The sequence below is a fragment of the Callorhinus ursinus genome, unplaced genomic scaffold (assembly GCF_003265705.2).
Source record: "Callorhinus ursinus isolate GAN/ISIS: 27379988/994484 unplaced genomic scaffold, GSC_fseal_2.0 scaffold4, whole genome shotgun sequence".
NCBI lineage: Eukaryota > Metazoa > Chordata > Mammalia > Carnivora > Otariidae > Callorhinus > Callorhinus ursinus.
In genome coordinates this window covers 1,912,983-1,936,735 of record NW_027397066.1, presented here as the reverse complement: position 1 = coordinate 1,936,735, position 23,753 = coordinate 1,912,983, and the positions used below count along the sequence as shown (strand labels likewise).

The 23,753-nt window shown below is 42.7% G+C and overlaps 1 protein-coding gene across 10 annotated transcripts in view; it reads right to left on the bottom strand.

Moving 5' to 3' along the window:
- The window catches only part of ADD1 (adducin 1), a 48,729-nt gene extending 26,355 nt beyond the window's left edge, over window positions 1-22,374 (bottom strand). For all 10 annotated transcript variants that reach the window (XM_073891329.1, XM_073891330.1, XM_025887654.2 and 7 more), the window contains exons 1-4: window positions 22,205-22,374; window positions 19,228-19,442; window positions 14,266-14,428; window positions 4,243-4,394 (exon numbers count right to left, since the gene is read on the bottom strand). In XM_073891329.1, the coding sequence (XP_073747430.1) occupies window positions 4,243-4,394; window positions 14,266-14,428; window positions 19,228-19,422 (510 nt within the window). In that variant the 5' untranslated portion in view covers window positions 19,423-19,442; window positions 22,205-22,374. The remainder of the gene's footprint in view (window positions 1-4,242; window positions 4,395-14,265; window positions 14,429-19,227; window positions 19,443-22,204) is intronic.
- Between the last annotated feature and the right edge of the window lie 1,379 nt (window positions 22,375-23,753).

Sequence of the window (23,753 nt, the reverse complement as noted above, 5' to 3'; positions counted from 1 at the left end):
AGTCGGGCTCTCTGCTCAGCAGGCAGTCTGCTTCTCCCTCTCCCTCCGCCCCTCCCCCTGCTCGTGCTCTCTCTCTCTTGCTCTCTCGAATAAATCTTAAAAAAAAAAGAGCCTAGCAAATCTACACATTTTAATGGAAAAAGCTTAAAATATACTCATGAGTTGGATGCTTAACCAAGTGACCCACTCAGGCACCCCAGCACTTTGTCCTTTTTTGCTTCAGACTCAGAAAATTGTATATTTTAAGGAGAGGTCATGATCTCAGGGTGGTGAGATCGAACCCGCACCTGGCCCCATGCTGGGTGTGAAGCCTGCTTGAGATTCCCTCTTTCTCTCTCCTTCTGCCCCTCCCCAACCCCGCATGCACTGGCACACACTCTCTCTCTAAAATAAACAATAGCAGCAATGTCCACAATAGCCAAACGGTGGAAAGAGCTGAGAAGCCCTTCAACAGGCGAATGGATAAAGAAGATGTGGTCCATATCTACAACGGAATATTACTCAGCCATCAGAACTGAACAGCCATCAGTTGGGTATTCATCAGAAAGGATGAATACCCAACTCTTACATCAACATGGATGGAACTGGAAGGGATTATGCTAAGTGAAATAAGTCAAGCAGAGAAAGTCAATTATCATATGGTTTCACTTATTTGTGGAACATAAGGAATAGCACGGAGGACATTAGGAGAAGGAAGGGAAAAATGAAGGGGGGGAATCGGAGGGAGAGATGAACCATGAGAGACTATGGACTTTGAGAAACAAACTGAGGGTTCTAGAGGGGAGGGGGGAGGGGGATGGGTTAGCCTGGTGATGGGTATTAGGGAGGGCACGTACTGCATGGAGCACTGGGTGTTATACGCAAACAATGAATCCTGGAACCCTACATCAAAAACTAATGATGATTATGGTGATTAACATAATAAAATTTAAAAATAAATCTTTAAAAAATAAAAGCAAAAGTACAAAATATAGGTGTGAAATAAACAAGAGCAGAAGATATCTGCAAGTAAATTTCCAACGGGCTGGTGCTACCCTCACTTTGAATCTTCCTGCACACCTGATGCCCCTTGTCTGTCCACAAGGACTGAGCACTCATGCAGCAGATTTTAAGATCACTCCCTGAAAACCAAAGACACCCAACACAGCATCTCTGGCAAAGATCTATACCACGTCCCGGAAGCACAGCACACTGGCCACAAAGGTGGGCTCCAGACCTCCTCCCTCGAGGCTTAGCACTCCCCGGAGCCCACACTGGAGCTGAACCTAGCACCACTGCCGCCAAGAGGCATTTAGAGACGGAAAGGCCTCAGCACCAGCTAAGCACCACCACGAGGAAAAGTCCAGCTCATGTGCTGACTGGGCCACCCTGGCTTCTGACACCCGCCAAAGCTTCTCAAAACCTGATGCAATCTTAAGACAGAGATCTAATTCAGACAATCATTTCCAATCCTCTAATGCCTGCTAGCATTCTTAACTCCCTTCAGCAGAAAATCCCTAGGCCCTCTTTCAAAGAAAGGGCACAATGACCTGTTAGCACTTTTTGGTTGCACTGACAAATACTGTTAATATTTCTTTTCTGCTAAGAGTTTATATAATAACATTTAGATTGTAAAACAAAAAATGAATGCCATAAAGAGTTAAAAAAAAAAAACTTCCTTCCTCAAAGATTCTCTAGTTCACAAGACACAGGAAATATTTTTGTGCTTCAGTATCTTTTTTACTCAGTATTAAAAGCCACACAGATCATCTACAAAAGAGTGAGCATTTAACTAATGTTTTAATTTTGCCAAGTCCTAAATAAAGGGGGTGGTGGGTGGGAAAAGCAATTTCAGTTTAGACTTATTTAAACAGCACTCATCGAGGGACCTGGTAAACAGCATTTTAAAACCCCCAAAGAAGGTGAAGCTGTTAGTAAAGCCAAGGATGACATTTCTGATTATAGATGTAATATTTTCATGGGACAAATTTTTAGCCAACCACTGAGCATTAAATTTCTACAGAGAGCACTGTGTCAGGTAGGATCAGTCACAGGTGCCAGCAATTTTCATGCACGCACCAGGAACAGAACTGGCACCTCTGGCAGGCTAAGTGGAACCTCTGACCAAGCATCACAAGGCACCATGGAGTTCTCGTTCAGTATTTTTACTGAGGCCAGATTTCGGTTCGTTGTGTGCCTTTAAGAGGCACCCTTCACAGACTCAATACTCCTGTGAGTGGAGATGGATGGCAAACAAGCAAATGGAAAGTATGGATGATGGCAACTGCTTTGGGGGAAATGAAGCAGGTGTGCTGGGGTGGAGGTAACATCCTACAGGCCTGACAGTGTGGATACGACAGGGCCAGGTTTGCATTTTGAAAAGCGAACTTTAACAGCAACATGAGGAAGAGACAGAGGGGAGGGTTCTCTGGCAAAGATCCATACCACGCCCCGGGAGCACAGCGCACTGGCCACAAAGGTGGGCTCCAGACCTCCTACTGGAGGCTTAGCACTCCCTGCAGTCTACAACGGAGCAAACCTAGCACCACTACCAGTCCATGTGTGAAAATCACCTACGTGTGTGCTGGGTATGGAGAAAACGGTCAAACAATCTAAATGGCTGTTAACATCAGTGGCCCCAAGGGAGGTGAAAGCACCGGCAAGACTGACTTCTACAGACATCCGTGGGAGGGACACTTACTACTAGAAGTAGGCACTATGTTAATAATTTGAAATGTCCAATAACAAATTCAATGAAGAAACAGAGACTGGAACAAATGTAAAAGTCAGAGAAAGAGGTTACCTCTATAGAAGAGCAGAGAAGAAAACAGAAACCTGACAAGGCATTAGGAATCAAAGAAGGCAAGAGGGGGTGAAACTCCAACTGGGAAACAAAGTTTGGCTTCAGGTGGGAAAGAGGTGGTCAGGCACTCCCATATGCTGTGACACGCTGTGCTCATCTGCTAGGAGAACAGAGGTCAGGAGTTTCATGGACAGTAGAAAGAGTAGAGAAACACTAGTGAGCTTCTAAGTGAGACGTCCTACAGTGCCAAGCAGCATTGGGGGTCCATTTGAAATTGGGGCTGCAGTCTGAGGAGAAAGCCAACAGGCTGTGTCGAGGCTCCCTGCAGCAGGGTCTGGTGCTCAGAGGCAGGGAGGGATAGCACAGAATTGTCAAGGAGTGTCACGGACAGGATGCACCAAGCTGGACCAAATGGAGGAAATATGGGCCAGTGGCTTGGGATGTAGAAAGGAAGAGCCACAAAGGCAGGACTTGTCTCACGCAATGATAGAACCCCAGAGTTAGAACAACGCTTGGTACAGAATCAATATTTACAGCTGACACCCAATAAATATTTACTGCAAAAAGAAAACGGAAGTCCTGATAATGTTAAAAATAGCTAAAACTACAGGAGCTAAAGAAAAAACTATGAGAAATAGAAGACTTGGGTCAGAACAGGAAAGAAAACATCTTCATTCTTGGGTTTTTAGGCATAAAAAGAATTTCAGGAACTGCCTGTACACTAGCTCCCCCGTATCCGTGGAAGAGACATTCCAAGATCCCCAATGGATGCCTGAAACCACAGACATACCAACAATTCTACCAAACCAAACATACAGGTTTTCACCTATGCATACATACCTGTGATAAAGTCTAATTTACGAATGAGGCACAGCAAGAGATTAACAACAGTAACGAATGAATAATAAACTAGAATATAACAATACACTGCAATGAAAGTTGTGTGAATATGCTCTCTCTCTCTCTCTCTCTCTCTCTCTCAAAATGTCTTACTGCCCTGTGCTCACCCTTCTTCTTGTGATGATGTGAGGTGATCAAACGCCCCCGTGAGGAGATGCAGGAGGTGAGAGACGTGGGCGTGTGATGCAGCGAAAGGCTACTACTGACCTTCTGACGATACACTAGAAGGAAGGCCACGTGCTTCTAGACTGGCCGACTGCATGTTTAACTGAAGCTGCAGAAAGCGAAACACCAGGTAACAGGGGACCACTATACTTCGGTAAACACTCATTTATTAGGTTAGCATGCAAGAAAAGAGTTTTAAAGAACTACTGTCCTCATAATTTTTTATTCAAACTACATAATTCTCAGATTATTATACTCTGCAGTCAGGAATGAGAAAGTAAATCCAAGATTTACTTCAGCTCAGTCGACTCCCCTCTCTTACTAAACGGGAAAAGGTGGTGCTAGACACGTAATATTCCATTTCTCACTCAGTTACTACCCCATTTAATACTCACTGTGATATGATTGTAGATAAGCTGAGACCATCCAAAGAGATCTGCCAGCCGGTAAAAGGCTGCCAACTTACACCGCAATAATTTCTCCCCTTTGTCATAGGCGATCGAATCAGATCCTCTCAGGTCATTCACAGGGGTCACCATACCAAGACCTGAAATAGAAGAGAAACAAACTCAAACACTTACTACTTCTTATGAAACTTAAAACAAGTAATAATAATTCTGAGATATTAATCTTCCACACCAAGCCATGAAGTCTCAAAAACTTCAGACTATTTCATAAAGATCATGTTCCCCAACATAAATACAATTAAGCTAGAAATCAGGAACAAAATGGTAGCAAAATTTGTGGTATGCAACAAAGCAATGCTCAGAAGAAAACTTGTAGTAGTAAACATATATATTAGAAGAGAAGAGTTTTTTAAAAAATGATCTACATTTCACCTTATGAAACTAAAAAAAAAAAAAAACTAAATCCAAAAAGAATAAGAAGGATAAAAAGAGGTATCAATCAAACAGAAGAATAACAGAGGTGGGGCGCCTGGACGGTGCTGCCGGTTAGGCATCAGACTCTTGGTTTAGGCTCAGGTCATGATCTCAGGGACATGGGATACAGCCCGGACCGGGCTCCACGCTCAGGGGGGTCTGCTGGAGATTCTCTTTCCCTCTCCCTCTGCCCACCCCCCCCACACACTTGCTCATGTTCTCTCTCTCAAAAATAAATAAATCTTTAAAAAAAGAAAAAGAACAGAAGAAAATGGATTTAATCTTGAGAAGATAAAAAACAAAATAATGAAATAAAAAGAAATGAAACATGAGGGGCGCCTGGGTGGCTCAGTTGTTAAGCGTCTGCCTTCGGCTCAGGTCGTGGTCCTGGGGTGCTGGGATCAAGCCCCACATCCAGCTCCCTGCTCCACGGGAAGCCTGCTTCTCCCTTTCCCACCCCCGCCCCCAGCTTGTGTTCCCTCTCTCACTGTCTCTCTCCCTCTGTCAAAATAAATAAATAAAATCTTAAAAAAAAAAAAAGAAATGAAACATGAAATAAAACAAAATAAAATACACTTCTAGGCAGACTCAACAAAAGACGGCAGAGGTAGAAGTCACCAGTATGAAGCAATGGAGAGGGGACATCACTACATATCCTACAGACATTAAAAGAATATTAACAGGATAATATGAACTATACCAGAAAATGTTTTAACTTGCACAAAACAGACAAAATCCTAGAAAGACACAAGCTACCAAAGCTCACTCCAGAAGAAACAGACATCCTGAATAGCCCTCTTTCCATTAAGCTGAATTTGCAGTTAAAAATGTTTCCATAAAGAAAACTCCCTGCCCGAATGCAAGCTGGTGCAACCACTCTGGAAAACAGTATGGAGGTTCCTCAAAAAGTTGAATGTAGAGCTACCATACGATCCAGCAATTGCACTACTGGGTATTTACCACAAAGATACAAATGTAGGGATCCGAAGGGGTACGTGCACCCTGATGTTTATAGCAGCAATGTCCACAATAGCCAAACTGTGGAAAGAGCCAAGATGTCCATCGACAGATGAATGGATAAAGAAGATGTGGTATATATACACCATGGAATATTATGCAGCCATAAAAAGGAATGAGATCTTGCCATTTGCAACGACATGGATGGAACTGGGGGTGTTATGCTGAGTGAAATAAGTCAATCAGAGAAAGACATGTATCATATGACCTCACTGATATGAGGAATTCTTAATCTCAGGAAACACACTGAGGGTTGCTGGAGTGGTGGGGGGTGGGAGGGATGGGGTGGCTGGGTGATGGACACTGGGGAGGGTATGTGCTATGGTGAGCACTGTGAATTGTGCAAGACTGTTGAATCACAGATCTGTACTCTGAAACAAATAAGAAAAGAAAAGAGAAAAGAAAGAAAAAAAAGAGAAAAAAAAAGAAAGAAAAAAAAGAAAACAAAAAAGAAAAAAAAGAAGAAGATAGCAGGAGGGGAAGAATGAAGGGGAGTAAATCGGAGGGGGAGACGAACCATGAGAGACGATGGACTCTGAAAAACAAACTGAGGGTTCTAGAGGGGAGGGGGTGGGGGGATGGGTTAGCCTGGTGATGGGTATTAAAGAGGGCACGTTCTGCGTGGAGCACTGGGTGTTATGCACAAACAATGACTCATGGAACACTACATCAAAAACTAATGATGTAATGTATGGTGATTAACATAACAATAAAAAAATTTAAAGAAAAAGAAAACTCCCTGCCCAGGTGCTTGGGTGGCTCAGTGAGTAAAGTGTCCCACTCTTGATTTCAGCTCAGGCTGTGATCTTGGGGTTGTGGGATCGAGCCCCACATGGGGCTCTGTGCTCAGGATAGAGTCTGCTTGGTATTCTTTCCCCCTCCCTCACCCTCCCCCCTCAGCCTCTCTCCCCTCTCCAGGAGCTCCCTCACTCTAAAATAAATAAATAAATAAAATCTTTTCTAAGAAAAAGAAAACTCCAGGCCCAGGTGACATCAGCATGAATTCTGCCACACGTTTAAGTAAAAAATAATACCAATTCTATACAAACTCTTCTCAAAAAGTTCTACACAAATTCTTCCAGAAACATGTTCAAATCCACCCTATTAGGCCCAACATTACCTTATCAAAACCATACAAAGACATTATGTTGCATGACATCACAAGAAAAAACAGACCAGTATCTCTCATGAACAGAGACTAAAAATTACTTAACAAAATTTTAGCAAATAGTCCAGCAATAAATAGAATAACACATCATGATAGGAGTAAGAGGGGATTATCTCAGGCTACAAAATTGGTTCAGCATTCAAAAAGCAATAAATATAATTCACTATATTGAACTAAAAAAGAAAAACCATGGGATCATTTTAATAGATACAGGAAGAGAATTTCACAAAATTCAACATCCATTTAGGATAAAACCTCTCCACAAATTAGGAATAGAAGGTAATGTCCTCAACTTGATAAGGGACATCTACAAAAACCCTACCACTAACATGATGATGAAAGACTGAATGTTTTTCTCCCAAAATCAGGAAGTAGGCAAGGATGTATACTCTGGCATTCTTATTGAATACTACACTGGGGATTCTCACCCATGCAATAAGGCAAGAAAAAGGAAAACAAACAAGCAAAAACATACATACAGGAAAGGAAGGGGAAAAAAAAGTATCTGCATGACTCCTCATTACATGTTGCTAGATTTGAATCTTTCCTTGTTAATTATAAACTATCTTAAGCATACAGAAAAATATAGAGAATATAAAAACCACCTATTATCTTGATTTAACATAGGTCAACCACCTACTTTAGATCTTTAATTCTTAAAAATTGCTTTTTAGAAGAGTTTCAGAAGATGGTAGCAGTGACAGTATAGTTTTTGAATCTTATTAAATCTCTATCCCAGCCCTACACAAAAAAATTAGCTAGACCAACTAAGATATCAAAGCCAAAAACCTAAGGATGATATCTACAACACTAGGTAATAAGGTAGACCCACGAAACTGAAAATATAATTGGGTAGGATTGATATAGACAGAGTGTAGGACATCAGCATCTCTGTAGGAGGAAGCAGAGGGAATCATGGGCCATTTGCCAAACTCCCAAAAGAACCATCAGGAATTTACTACAAAGCTCAGAGGGCCAATTTGAGAACAGCAGCTGAAACCAAGAGTTCTGCACACTTAAATCCTTAAAAATTATCTAAACTAGCCATTTAAAATTGATTTTCAGGACAAAGTCTCACACTAAGAAATTTGTGGTAATTAGGAACCAAACCGACTAGCACAGAACTATAAAGAAAACAGGCGAAGAGTCCAGATAAAAGCAAGGAAGGGGAACAGAACGCAATTGCTTCGATAAACTGCCATATTTTGTAGCACCTCACAAAAACAACAGAAGAGGGGGCGCCTGGGTGGCTCAGTTGGTTAAGCGACTGCCTTCGGCTCAGGTCATGATCCTGGAGTCCCGGGATTGAGTCCCGCATCGGGCTCCCTGCTCAGCAGGGAGTCTGCTTCTCCCTCTGACCCTCTTCCTTCTCGTGCTATCTTTCATTCTCTCTCTCTCAAATAAATAAATAAAATCTTAAAAAAAAAAAAAACAACAGAAGAGGGAGCTCTAGAGCCATGACATTAGAAAAGCTTTCCTGAACCAGAATCCTCCAAAAAAACTAATTTCACGTAATAATGAACAGAAAAGGGTGCCTGGGTGGCTCAGTCGTTAAGCATCTGCCTCCGGCTCAGGTCATGATCCCAGGGTCCTGGCACTGAGCTCCACCACTGGGCTCCGTGCTCAGTGGGCAGTCTGCTTGTCCTTCACCCTCTCCTTCTGCCCCTCTCTCCCCGTTTGTGCTCTCTCTCTAAAATAAATAAATAAAACTCTTTAAAAAAAGAACAGAAAAATATCATGATCAAATACCATACAAAAATTATATCAAGAAAAAAGAACAGAATCACATCCCTTCAGATAGAAAGACATGTCCACAAAACAGATGAAAACTATAACCTGTTATTTCATAACATGGTAAAGAAAGGTATTAAGAAAATAATAAAAGATAGGGAAAAACATTTAATATAATTGGAAAAACTCAGAAATGAGGGCTAGAACATAAAAGGAATTAGATATAAATGAAAATATAATTTTAAAAATAAATACTAAACTCAAAGTAGGAGAAAAGAATGTGAAAAGGAGAATTTTTTTTCTTTTTTTAATTTTTTATTGTTATGTTAATCACCACGTATTACATCATTAGTTTTTGGTGCAGTGTTCCATGATTGTTTGTTCATAACACCCAGTGCTCCATGCAGAACGTGCCCTCCTCAATACCCATCACCAGGCTAACCCATCCCCCTACCCCCTCCCCTCTAGAACCCTCAGTTTGTTTTTCAGAGTCCATCATCTCTCATGGTTCGTCTCCCCCTCTGACATACTCCCCTTTTCTTCCTCTCCTGTTATCTTCTTCTTTTTTCTTTTTTCTTAAAATATGTTGCGTTGTTTCAGAAGTACAGATCTGTGATTCAACAGTCTTGCACAATTCACAGCGCTCACCATAGCACATACCCTCCCTAATGTCTATCACCCAGCCACCCCATCCCTCCCACCCCCAACCACTCCAGTAACACTCAGTTTGTTTCCTGAGATTAAGAATTCCTCATATCAGTGAGGTCATGTGGTACATGTCTTTCTCTGACTGACTTATTTCACTAAGCATAACACCCTCCAGTTCCATCCACGTCGTTGCAAATGGCAAGATCTCATTCCTTTTGATGGCTGGAGAATTTTTTTTTTAAATCATAAAGAAATGAAGCAATAAACTGAACTTGAGAACAAGCGACAGTTAAAGACAAAGAAACTCCAACACGCACACAACAGCGTTAGGGCAGTAGGAAACAAAGGGGGGCAGGATAAACACTAAAAGCCAATTCAATGTTGCTATAACACAAAAGACCTGGAAGAGCATGTCATCTGAGAAAATTAACCAGGATGACTGATGCTAAGACATATTCTGGTAAAACTGCTGGTCTCTAAAGAAAAAGCAAAGTACTCTGAACATCCAGGAAAAGAGACCAAGTCACCTACACGGAAAAATTATCTTCAATTTTAATAGCAATGCTTTGAGCCAGAAGAAAATTAATTATCTCTTTAAAATACATGAAATAGGAAATGTGAGTCTAGGGTCTAACTAACCAAACCAAATTCACATTGCCACATAAAGGCCACAGCATGCAAGAACTCAGAGTATTGTTTCCACAAGCATTTACTGAGAAGGCTACAAAAGGCACTTCAGACAACCAAAATGACTAGGGGTACACTGATACGAGGATGGTGCTGAGCATTAAATATATATTTATTACAGAATGAAATTATTAATTATAATACTAAATGAGTGTTATAAGAGGGAGGTCATACTGTGTAATGGTTATATGCTCTGACAACATATAATGTAACTATTTTCAATCATGAAGAGAGAACACATTATTGGTAGACTATTGCTACTGTGTGTGATGTATGGGAAAAACAAATGAGTGATTATGTAATATTCTGGTTTTGTTATTCCCGTTGTCCTTAAAAACCAGAATTCTTATTGTGGAAGAGAGGAATGTAAATGTTAGAAGAGATCAGGTAAAAACCCCTTAGTACTGAATTTTAATTGGAATTATGAGTATAATTCCACTATATACTTAAAATTCCAATGTGCCAACAATACGCCATATAATTCACAAGGTAATATATTTCCTAGTTCTATCCACTAAAAAGGCCTAGAAAGAATGACTAACCCAGTAGCAATGAGTATTCCCTAGTACCCAGACTAATTTCCATTTCCCACAAAAACAAATAAAGATTTCTTTTTGAAATGGCCGATTCCAGACCTGGGGCAGGAAATATACTCAGTGACAGCCTAGAACATCTCTTCACAGGGGATGGCTTGGAAAGTCAAAGACTAGTAGGCTCAGGAGTCAACTTGGAGGGACTTCCACTAATCAGAAAGGATAACTGAACACATTAAATATACTGAAATCTATGAGTCCAAAATAATACTAAAAAATAATAATTGGTCATCTTAGAAACAATGACAGGAAACCAACTTATTTTGAAAAGGGTATATATAAACCGTACCACTGGGTAACCAAAAAAAGTTGAGAGGAAGCTCCTTTTCTTGTGTGCATACCTGATTTTTTTTTAAGGTTTTATTTATTTATTTGAGAAAGAGAGGGAAAGCAAGAGAGAGAGAGTGCACACTAGCGGGGGGAGGGGCAGAGGGAGAGGAGAAACGGGCTCCCTGCTCAGCTGGGAGGTTCCCCTCGAACATGCAATGAGTGATAGGGAAGGGGGTGGCCCCTTTCCAGCTATGCCCCATTTCCAGGGAAGTTTCTCTTTATAGAAATATTCTAGTTAATAAATACAAAGGAGGAATGATAGCATTAAAACATCACCATCTTGGACCCTTTATTAAGTTAATGGACCTACATATTGAGCATCAATGGCTGCTAAGAATGCAAAAAGAACAACCAGACTATGTACCTACTGACAGAACACAGAACCACCTACAAAGAGGCTTTGCCAAAAAACTGAATCCAAACACAATCAAGCATCTAGATCCAACTACCAACTTACTGTAAATACAGAAGACAAAAGAACATATTAGCAGTACCATGGAGATGGAATCAGCAAAATTCAGACCATAGCAAATTCTACAGGTCAACAAACCCGTTTTATTTTTTTTTAAAGATTTTATTTATTTTTTTGTCAGAGAGATAAGAGAAAGAACACAAGCAGGGGGAGCAGCAGGCAGAGGGAGAAGCAGGCTCCCCGCTGAGCAAGGAGCCCGAAGCAGGACTTGATCCCAGGACTCTGGGATCATGACCTGAGCTGAAGGCAGACATTTAATCGACTAAGCCACCCAGGAGTCCCTCTTTATTTTTTTTTTAAGATTTATTTATTTATTTGAGAGACAGAGAGAGAGAGAGAGAGAGAGACAGCAAGTGTGAGAGGGGGGAGGGGCAGAGGGAGAGAGAGTCCCAAGCATCTCCTCACTGAGCAAGGAGCCCGATGATGCCGGGCTCAATCTCACAGTTCTGAGATCATGACCTGAGCCGAAATCAAGAGTCAAACATTCAATTGACCTAGCCACCCAGGCACTCCTCCTCCTTACACATTAACTTTAAAGAAAATGGGTTTGGGGCGCCTGGGTGGCTTACTCGGTTGGGCCTTGGACTCTAGGTTTCAGCTCAGGTCATGATCTCCGGGTGGTGAGACTAAGCCCTACATTAGGCTCTGTGCTCAGCAGGGAGTCTGCTTGAGATTCTCTCCCTCCTCCTCCCTCTCCCTCCTCCTCCCTCTGCCTTTCCCCCTGTCCCCACATGCGTACCCGCCCCTCTCTAAAAATAAATAAATGTTAAAAAAAAAAAAAAGAAGAAGAGAAAATGTAAGGAGGGGAAAAAAAGAGAGATAAAGGGTTAAACTATAGCCTGGAAAAGGCTAAAGAGATAGTACTAAAAAAAGACAAAAACTAAACCCTAATATTTAGGGATGACCATTTGGGTAACGAAACCATGAAGAAAAGCAAGGCAGTAGTTACAAGATGGAGGTTCCTGGGATGCCTAGCTGGTTCAGTTGGTGCAACGTGTAACTCTTGATCTCCAGGTTGTGAGTTTGAACCCCACGTTGGGTGTAGAGATTACTTAAAAATAAAATTAATGGATCTACGTATTGTGTATCAATGGCTGCTAACAACGCCTGGGTGGCTGAGTCCATTAAGCATCTGACTTCAGCTCAGGTGATGATCTCACAGTCCTGGGATCGAGCCCCGCATTGTCGGGCTCCCTGCTCAGTGGGGAGCCTGCTTCTCCCTCTGCCCCTCCACCTGCTCATGCTCTCTAATAAATAAATAAAATCTATTAAAAATAAATAAATTTGGGGCGACTGGGTGGCTCAGTCGGTTACGTGTCCGCCTTCGGCACAGGTCATGATCCCGGGGTCCTGGGATCGAGCCCTGCATCAGGCTCCCCGCTCAGCAGGAAGCCTGCTTCTCCCTCTCCCACTCCCCCTGCTTGTGCTCCCTCTCACTGTGTCTCCTTCTGTCAAATGAATAAAGAAAATCTTTTTTAAAAAATAAATAAAAATAAAAAATAAATTTTTAAAGTAAAATAAAATCTTTTGAAAAGATAGCATTTCCTTCCGAGAGGATGACAGGGGAGAAGCAAGCAATCAATACCCTTAATTTCTTTCTTAACCTGGGTGGGAGTTATGAAGGTGTACACCTTAATATCATTGGCAAGTTACATATCATTTGTTCTATGCCATCTATATATATTTTACAACAAAGGTTGTAATAATTTGTTTTTAAAATTTGTATCTTGAAGAAACATACTATTAGATATAATTAAATTTAGATATCTTCCTCTTTTTTTGGTGTGGCATTACTGCCATAAAATTTCCTTTTCTCTAATTAGAAGACAATATGCAAGTAAATACATTACATCATCCTGTTATCTAATTCATACAAAACAGCACTGGAATCCATTAAGAATCGTGTGAACATAAGAAAACCTGATTACAGTTTGACTTGAGAGTAAAAGTTTGAGCTAGTAAATGAAACGTTATTCTTCATCACTTGCTGGACATTAACAATGCATCACTCTGGTGGGTCTCAGTCAACTTCTAAGAATACCATGGAACTGACAGGGAAATAGCAAATGCCTGGTGACCTAACAGAAACCACTGGCATATGCTGGCCCATCAGAAGCTGACTATCCAACTGCAACTGTCAGGTATCAGTCCAGGACACAGTACACAGTAGGTCAGAGCGGCTACCCTGGGTTCACCCTGTCATGTTAACATTTACAAATTCAACAGCCATGGCAAAGCTCCTCCACCTCTGCACAGCTAACCATTATCTGCTCATGTTCACCCATCCAACATTCTCCCCCCGGCTTGCTTTTGGAAATTCTATGTTTCTCACCCACTTGCAAGCAGCAGTAAGGAATGGTAGACAGATGCTGGCCTGGCTGAAATAAGTACAGGCAAAATTAATGTGCTACTCCACAAGCACTGTTTCTGATTAATTTTAGTTCACAAAGGGTCTGAGAAGCCATACAAAAAGTCATCGGCCTGAGAAAAAACAGTCTTGTTGGCTCATAAAAAAGGGAGCCATCTCGGCGCGTCTGGCTCAGTGGGTGAAGTGTCAGCCTCCGGCTCAGGTCATGATCCCAGGATCCCGGGATCAAGTCCCGTGTCGGGCTCCCTGCTCAGCAGGAAGTTGCTTCTCCCGCTCCCTCTCTCCCTCTGTGCGCATGCTCTCTCTCAAATAAAATCTTTAAGAAAAAATTAAAAATTTTTTAAAAGGGAGCCCTCTACACTGAAGACATTTTCAGACTTACAGCCTTTCACTATAACTAAACATTAATTTTCAAAAAACTCAATTCTATGTATTACAATGTAAACTATCTATTTCACACGAGAACAGGAAATGTAAGCCTACAAAATGACGGAATGTGTACACAAAGTCAGGAACTACTCACTCATGTTCAAGGCCGCCATCCCCCCTTGTGGAGCTGCGGGATAGACGTTCGGTACGTTCGCGGTCATGAAGTCTGCGATTTGCTGTAGTGCCAACAGGCCTGTGGGGTTCTTCCCCTTCTTAAATTGTTCCTGTATCATTGATTCCAACTCTTCACAGAAAGCCTAATAAAAGGCAAATTAAAACAGTGAGATGCTACTTCCCCTCCACGCCTTGGGAAGACAGAGGTAACTATCACACAGACTGCCTTTTTGTTTGTTTTCATCCAGGGCTAGAAAAGTAAATGGATATTCTCATATATTACTACTTGGAGCATCAACTGCTACATTATTTCTAGAAAGTAATGTAAACAATACAAAAGCTTAAAAATCTGAACATTCTATCGCTAATGATCTTTCCGAAAGAAATAATCAGGGATATGTTAAAAGATGAATTCATATGGATGTTCATTCCAGCAGGACTGACAAAAGGGAAAGCAGGTAACAGTCGACATATGAAACTGTGGAAAACTGATTACACACACACGGATCCACCTTACGATGGAATTCTATGCACACGGTCAACATGAAAGGCTGAGAAAAACTAAATGACATAAAATTGCTCTTAGTATATTTTTGATTGTGAAACGGTTCGAAATCAACAGAATCAGTGTTTTGTAAGAGTGAATACGTACCTAAACATAGAAGACTAAAGTAAATACATCCAAATGTTCACTATAATTATCTTAGTGATGGAATTATTAGCAATTTTCATGTTCTTTTCTTCAAAATAGTTTTTTTAAAATAGATTCTCTTAGTTACTTTTTAAAAGTTGAAAAAGAGATCCTAAAACAATCATCCTTTATCAAATAATCCTAATTTTTTTAAAAAGATCCTAAATTAGGCAAAAGGATTAAGTTGGGTTGATGGTAATTTAATATAAAGTCACTACTGAAACAACAGAAGTTAATTTATAGCGTTGCTTTCCCAAACCGCATGGAAGTAATTTTTCACATATCCTATAAAGAAATATCTTACCAAATAAATACTATTTAATATGAAAGTGTGAGCTCACTGAATGAACGTCCACATCTAATTATAAACACTCTGAGGGTTTCTGGATGATTCTATATTAAACTGCTAGTTTTTCACTGCTTGAATGAAAAGCTGAAAAGATATAATGCCCAGGGACAGTCCAAGCATAGCTATCACTTGTAGGAAGCAACACACGTATGACATTTAATACAATGGTGTAAAAGAACGTAAGGAACGAGAGCTGCCGGAGGAGCCCATTTACCATATGACAAATGTCACAGATCATTATTCTGTGGGAGTCAAGGAGGGAGGAGAAAGATGACAGGGGCTTTGACTGCCAAGAAGAAGTCAATCAACAAAACAGTTACTCAGCCATCTTTGTTACCAACACCAAAGGCAATGATACAGACAGATATGCAGACACAGGATAAAGGGGTACAGACAGATGCAGAGAGCCCCACTGAAGGTCAAAGAGCACGCTAGGCACACAGGATGCAACAGTTGCATAAAACGAGCCCCATCCTCAGGGGCCCTCAATCTGAAAAATCAAACCATCTATTTCCACGGTTTCCAAAGCTACAGATGTACCTATGGGAAGCTCAATTTAACATGCATGTACCATGTATGTACACCACACCACAACTCAGCACACGTACGTAAGTATGAGGTGCTGTTCTAGGCACCAAAGACACACGCAGCTAGAAAAAATGGTCCTTGCCATCACAGAACGTAAAGCTTAGCATGTAACACGCAAAAAGAAAACCAGGGTGTAAGAAGCCCTCCGTACCCACAGCATCCCTGACGACCTACATGTGCTGAGTAAGGAGCTGAGTATAGCAGTGGCCACCGAGGGTCTGGAGCCACCGGCCAGTGACCCTGTGTGCTACCTTGATGCCAACTCCCGATGGCTCAACAGCCACACCCTCATCTCTCAGCGAACTGCCTGCCTCGCCTCCAATGACCCTGTCCTCCAACTCACCCGGGCATCCCACGTGCATGAGCATGTCCTGGACATGCTCTTGCCTAGTAAACTGTGCCCCAAGCATGGGTTCCCCAAACACCCCCTCCTAGCATCCAGCTCACGACTTCTTCAACTCCATCGTGACCCCAACACCTGTCCACCACCCCTTACCTTACCTGCGTCCTGACCTCCCCCACCCAGCTTAAAGCCTTGGTTTAACATTATAATCATTCCCTTGCTCACACCTGCAACTCTCTACCATTTCACCTGGCAAAACCCCCAACCCTGGTTAAATTCAACCCTTCACTCTTTCTACTCATGCGGCTGAAAGTGGCTGCAGCAGGGGGAAGGGGGACGAGGAGACCATGCTGTGTCATCTCACTATAAATTCATGACCCTAACCTGAGTGTGCCCTTCACACTAACCCAAGGACAGTCCATCCCCTCAGCCACTCTCACACTTTCTCTCTCCTCACACCTCCCTGGGCCCGTTCTCAGCAGGTGACCCCACTTACGATTCCCTGAGAACAGAGGATCAGCCTGAAGAAAACTCTCTCAAGCTCCCTCCAGCATCTTTCCAACCATCAGCATCTGTGCCCACAGGGTGGGCTTTCTCACTGCCTGCAATGGCTCAACTCTTAGGCTCCTAAAACCAAGAATCCAGCACCAGTACCTTACTAGGAAGCAATCCCAGGCTTTCTGGTCTTTCAGCTTATCATTCAGATCCGTGACCACTGATGCTATGTGTGTCCTAGACGACCTGTGGATGGGGGCCTGTACAGCACCCACACACACTAGGTGCCGTAAGCTGACTTTCTGCACTCTAGCCCCAGGGATGTTTACTTCGTTTCCTGTGGCTTTTACATAGGAAACTGCTCAAGCCAAAACTCTAGACGTTCCCTGATTTCTTTCTTTCCTCTTACCTCTTCCTTGCCACCCATCAGCAAGTTCTACCGATCCTACCCTCAAAATAAAATTCAGAATTTTACTGCAACCTCCTGCTTGGAAGACAGCTTTCTCTCTTGCCCCATACAGTACTTTTTCTTTCTTTTCTTTTTTTTTTTTTTTAAGTAGGCTCCACACCCAAAGTGGGGCTTGAACTCACAACCCTGAGATTAACAGTCACATACTCTACAGACCGAGCCAGCCAGGCATCCCTACAATACTCTTTCTACACCAAACCCAGAATGAGTTCTTTAAAAACTAAATCGCGCCAGGGGCACCTGGGTGGCTCAGTAAGTTAAACATCTGACTCTTGATTTCAGCTCAGGTCATGATCTCAGGGTCGTGAGACTGAGCCCCAAGTCTGGCTCCAGCTGGGTGTGGAGCCTGCTTAAGATTCTCTTGCTCACGCTGCGCCCCCCACCCCTACCCTCTGCTCACACGCTCTAAGAAAATAAAATAAAACTGAATAGCACTATTCCTGTCTGCAGCCCCCTGATGACTTTACTCTGAATGCAAAACAAACTCCTGACCCGAGTCTACAGAGCCTTCCAGGACCTGCCCCCTCCCTGACGCCTCCTGTGCTCAGACCACACTGGTGCCTTCTGACTCTCCAAGCCCATCCAGCTCATCCTTAAACTAGGGATTTCACTAGCTGCCCCTCAACTGGAACACTGCTCCCCCCATCCCTGCAGGGCCGGCTCCTTCCTCTGCTCATTCAGGTTCAGGTGAAACCTCCCTTCCTCAGAGAGGCCGGTTCCACCACCACTCAATCTAATCACCCCACTGCTTCCTGCACTGAGCTTCTGTTTGTTGTTTCTTGTTACACCTCCTTCGAGGAGGGTGTAAGTCTGAGACTTGGCCCAGGTGCTTACACAGGTGTTATACACATGTCGGAATTCACCAAGCTGTACACCTAAGATCTGCATACATTCCTCCTAAGTTATACTGCCACAATGTGCAGAGTAATAATAACCAAACAAAACCTATTAGAGTCAGAGGGCTTATGTGTCCTGTTCACTGCTAACTCTCCAGGTTCTCTGAACAGCGTATAAAAGATAATCAAACATTAAAAAAAATTCAATGAGGGCGCCTGGGTGGCTCAGTCGGTTAAGCGACTGCCTTTGGCTCAGGTCATGATCCTGGAGTCCCGGGATCGAGTCCCGCATCGGGCTCCCTGCTCAGCGAGGAGCCTGCTTCTCCCTCTAACCCTCCCCCCTTTCGTGTACTCTCTCTCGCACTCTCTCAAAATAAATAAATCTTAAAAAATAAATAAATAAATAAATTCAATGAATATCTGCCAAATGACACCCCGAAGTTTTTAAGGGAACAAAACAAGATTAGAAGGGAAAAAAAGAATAAAGCACATCCAAGGGCAGCAGCACCAACATGAGGAGCGATGGAGACAGAACTCCTTTACGTCAGGACGCAAACAGAAGACAGCGGGCATGCTCGTGGCTTAAGTGCTCGTGTCACAGGCGCCTGGGGGGCTCAGTTGTTCAGCATCTGCCTTCGGCTCAGGTCGATCGTGATCCCACAGTCCTGGAATCGAGCCCCACGTCGGGCTCCCTGCTCAGTGCGGAGTGTGCTTCTCCCTCTGCCTCTGCCCCTCCCCCTGCTCATGCTCTCTCTGTCTCTCTCTCTCAAATGAATAAACAAAATCTTAAAAAAAAAAAAGAAGTGCTGGTGTCACTAAAGGTAAAACCAATCAATGAGGTCCTGTTAGCACCTACTAAGTGCCTGGCACCAAGCGAGTCAGTCTGGAGGGAAGAGTTATTTTTAAAGGGTCCCAAAATAAAGAGACTCTCTGGAGAAGTAGTAAGAGGGTAAAAAAGGAGAAGCAAGCACCTCCTCTCCTTTATGACACTGAAGATCTCTCATTTATTCTGCCTGATAACTTGAACTGAACAGCATTCTTCCCATGCACATACACAAGAGGCGGGACTTCCAAGGTGGGAATGCAGGAACTCTGGCACACACAAGAGAGCTAAGAGCTGAAGTATCAGAGAAGGAGGAAGACCCCTGTACAGACAGAAGGTTTCTCTTACAGGACTCTGCAGGATCATGGACACCCGCTTCTTCTGCTCCATCATATTGAAGTCCTGGCGAAGGTCCGGTGCCATGTTCCTCTCTCGCAAATACTCTGGATTGTTCTCGTCCACCCTGTCGAAGTACCGCTCCTTGTGAGGGGCTGTGGTCGGGGGTGGTGAGGTCACCACGGCGGCCCGAGTGTCACCATTCATTGCACACTCTTTCTTGGTTCCTACAGAATCAAAATACAAGAAAGCCTTGTGTTTGAATCAATGTCCAATAGCATTTCATCACAAGCACATCAGCCTGACACACACAATCTTCAGCATGAGAACATTATGAGCGACTAGTCAGAGCCATGACGTGCGAGGCTTCTTTGTGACCTCGGAGGCACATGGCTCATCAGCCATCTCCCATCCTTCTACTGACCAATGGCATTTTTCATCCTCACCATTGTTCTTGGGCAGACAACAGGAGAACAAGCTCACAAAGCTTTTATGTCCTCTGTCAAACTGAAAAAGAACTAGGTACTGAAATTTTTTTAAAAAATTTTATTTATTTATTTGTCAGAGAGAGAGAAGACACGAGCAGGGGAGGTGGCAGAGGCCGAAGGAGAACCAGGCTCTCCGCTGAGCAGGGAGCCCCACGTGGGACTCGATCCCAGGACCCCGGGATCATGACCTGAGCCGAAGGCAGGCGCTTAACCGACTGAGCCATCCAGGCGCCCCAAAGTACTGAATTTTGACAAGATAGTTTAAGTCATGATGCTATCCCAGACAGACAGGACCTACCAACAGCAACACAATTCATTTCTGGAGAAATCTGATTTATGTTATTTTCCCAAAAATGTGTCAGTAGTGATTCTGCAAAGGATTCTCCAAGCAGATCAGTAAGAAAGCTGCTGCTCCCGGGGCACGTGGGTGGCTCAGTCGTTAAGCGTCTGCCTTCGGCTCAGGTCATGATCCCAGGGTCCTGGGATCAAGCCCTGCATCAGGCTCCCCGCTCTGCGGGAAGCCTGCTTCTCCCTCTCCCACTCCCCCTGCTTGTGTTCCTCTCTCACTGTCAAATAAATAAACAAAATCTTTAAAAAAAAAAAAAAAAAGAAAGCAGCTGCTCCCACATCTGTATTCATGCAGACAGGAAATGCTCCTCATCAGATCCTTTTCAGTTGAAAGAACAGCAGGTACTGAAAATGTCAACACGCCCTAATTTGTGACTAACCTAAAAGATGCCCAAATGATTCAAATTTAAAGGTCTGTTATTATGGCTACTTACACTCTTTTTAATCCCACTCTTTTATTTGAAATGATGTTCAAATACTAAATTATATTCATCTTTAACTACTAAATCTCTAGAGCATCCTTCACTAAGCATACAGAGTTTCATTTCTATTGCTGACAGCTCTAACTACATATGCGAAGTATATACTGAGCATCTGTTACATCTCGCCACTGGGCCAGGCACAAAAAGTGATCAGACACTGTGCTCACCTTGGGGAAGCTGGGCTCACGGACTCAGTGAGAAGGGAAGGGGGTCGGTTCAGAAGTGATCAGCACAGAGGCCGCAGCTAAGGCCGGAGAGGAGAGAAGCTGGTTAGCAGAACAGGGAGGGAGAAGGAGCAGAACCAGCACCTGGGGCAGTGCCCCACACTTAGCAGTATACAAATAAACACTTTTTGAATCAATTAAGAACAAGAAGGGAAGGATGAAGAGACAAGGTGAGAGAGACTCAGGAGCCACACGCAGAGTTGTAATGGTGGGTGGACGACAAGTTCCTCAGGCCATACAGTGTGAGCAAGGAAGAGATTTTAAAGAGTTGATTAAATGAGCAACTCGAACGGAATCAGTGCCCTTTCTTTACACGGCACATAAAAATTCATTCCAGATGGGGCACAGGCCTAAACAGAACAGCAAAATCTATAAAATTCTTAGAAGAAGACACAGGAGTCAATCTACGAGACTTCGGGTCAGGCACAGTTTTATGTGACATCAAGAGGACAAGCAACAGGAAGAAAAAGAAAAGATAAATTGCACTTCCTCAAAATTAAAAATGTCTGTGCTTAAAGGACACATAAGTAAAGAGACAGCTACAGAATGGAAGTATTTGAAAAGCATGTATCTTTGAAGAGATCTACATCCAGAATGTATAAAGAACTCATAACTTAATCATTACAATCACAATTAAAAAAAAAAAAAAAACAACATGAAAACCATCACGCGGCCTCAGCGGACACCACAAAGAACACAAGAGCCGAGCAGCTAAGGCTGCCCACGTTCCTGACGCACAAAATCATGAGACATGAATAAGAAGATAATGACTTTAAGCTGGGAAGGCCCCGGCCGGCTGGTTACACTGCAACAGAGTGCTGAAAGGCTGGTGATGAGGGGAGGGAGAAGCCATCGGCTCTCACGTGTCCCGACCCTCTGCCGTCCCTGTGTGTGGATCCACTACTGTTGTCCTCACTTGACACATGAGGGGACTCAGGTCAGTCAGCTAGGAAGCAGCAGGGCTAGGGCTCAAACTGCTGGCCATCTGGCGGCAGCACTTTTGTTCTTCACCTCGAAGCCATACTGTAAGTGGTGAGGAGGACAGCGGCTGGGGCAGAAGCTGCAATGCAGGGAACAATGGCCCCAAAGGGATGAGAAGGGATGAAATCAAGGGCCTGAGATTCTGCAGGTCTCTCGGGCTCCCAAGTCTTACCAATGTCACTGAACCTGGACCACAAACGGGAATAGCAAGGCTTTAAAGAAGAGTTTATACAAAAATATCTTATGGTAACAACAGCCAAAGAATCAGTTGGAGGAAACCCCCCCTTTTTTAAGACAAATCAATTAGGATATTGCTCTTCTGAAACCTAAAGATATGACAGAAATAACAGTATGCTTAAAGTGGCACTATTTCAAGGACTCAAAGACGAAGTATGAAAACATCAGGGACTAAAAGTCAACGCAGAATAAATAAACCAAGGACCTGAATGTAGTCCTTAAAACTTACTCTTCTCTAAATGTATCCTTTAAATTTTTAGTTTAATCTGTTCACTTTAATGTAGTTTGTTCTAAAAGATTGACACAAAGAACAAAACAATGGTTGTCTGACATTTCTTCATCAGATGTAAAAGAAGCTGAACATTCTGAGCCAATGACACAAAGGTTCTACTTCAGTGTCTGAAAAACAAGAAAAGGAGAAGAATATACAGCATTGTTATTTCTCTGTCACAAAATGAGCCCCCATCTGAAGCTATTTTCACCAGTGAATGAGCGCCCGGGCAACAATGAAGAGGCAATGGTAGCCATTTCTTGTCCCAGAGCTGACACACAGAATCTCTGAAAAATGAGATAAGGCAGAGACGGCTCTTTTTATGACAGCTGCCGTGCGAACAGGGTGAGATGAAGACTGCAGACTAGATACGCATGTGTTCCTTCCCTCAACAAGGAAGTCTCTAAACTTAAAGTACACATATTCTGAGCCCAGTAATCAAGAAAAAAACATCATTCCATTTTTATAGCACACACCTGTACTTAGTTTTTTGTCAATTACGCCTTCAACTTTCATTAACCTAGTTTTTAAGAGCATGTTAAGACAGCAAGTTTTTCTAGAAAGATCTCTACAAATAAGTTATTACTTAATCCAAATTTTTTTAAAAAGAAATGGGAAAATACAGATGTAAAAAAAAATTCTGGCAACATTAGAGTATTTTAAAATAATTTAAAAGGTATTGGGGCACCTGGGTGGTGCAGTCAGGCATCCAACTCTTGACTTTTCTATATATATTTTTTTAAGATTTTATTTATTTATTTGACACAGAGAGAGAGCACAAGCAGGGGGAGCGGCAGAGGGAGAGGGAGAAGCAGGCTTCCCGCGGAGCAGGGAGCCCAATGCACGACTCGATCCCAGGACCGTGGGATCACGACCTGAGCCAAAGGCAGACACTTCACCGACTGAGCCGCCCAGGCGCCCCCCAACTCTTGATTTCAGCTCAGGTCATGATCTAGGGGTTGTGAGACTGAGCCCTGATTCAGGCTCCACCCTCAGCAGGGAGTCTGCTAGAGATTCTCTCTCCCGCTCTCCCCATCCCCCCATGCTCACTCACTCCCTCTCTAATAAATCTTTAATAATATAATAATCTGAAAGGTAGTAACAAGCCCACTAGTTGTAAACGTCTAACAGTACACTACTGGTCACAAAATCAAATACTAAAATTTGCTTAATGCAATATTTTGAAGTTATAAAGATCTTTGGCATAACATACATAAGAGATTATAACATTTAAGTGAAAAACTATAAAATTTCCTATTCTATTCTGTAATCTTATCACTACTATAATTATGACGACACAGACAAGATGATACAATGGCAAATGAGCTGTACTAAAGCTGAATAAACTGATTAGAGATGTGTGGATCAGTGTTTCTCTATCTCGATCAAGCTGCTATAATTTTACCGATGTAAAAATTTTAAGATTTCACTAATCTTAGTATGTTGCTACCTAAATCAAAGGAACCTTGGGAACAATCCTTTCAAATAAACACACACACACTCAACA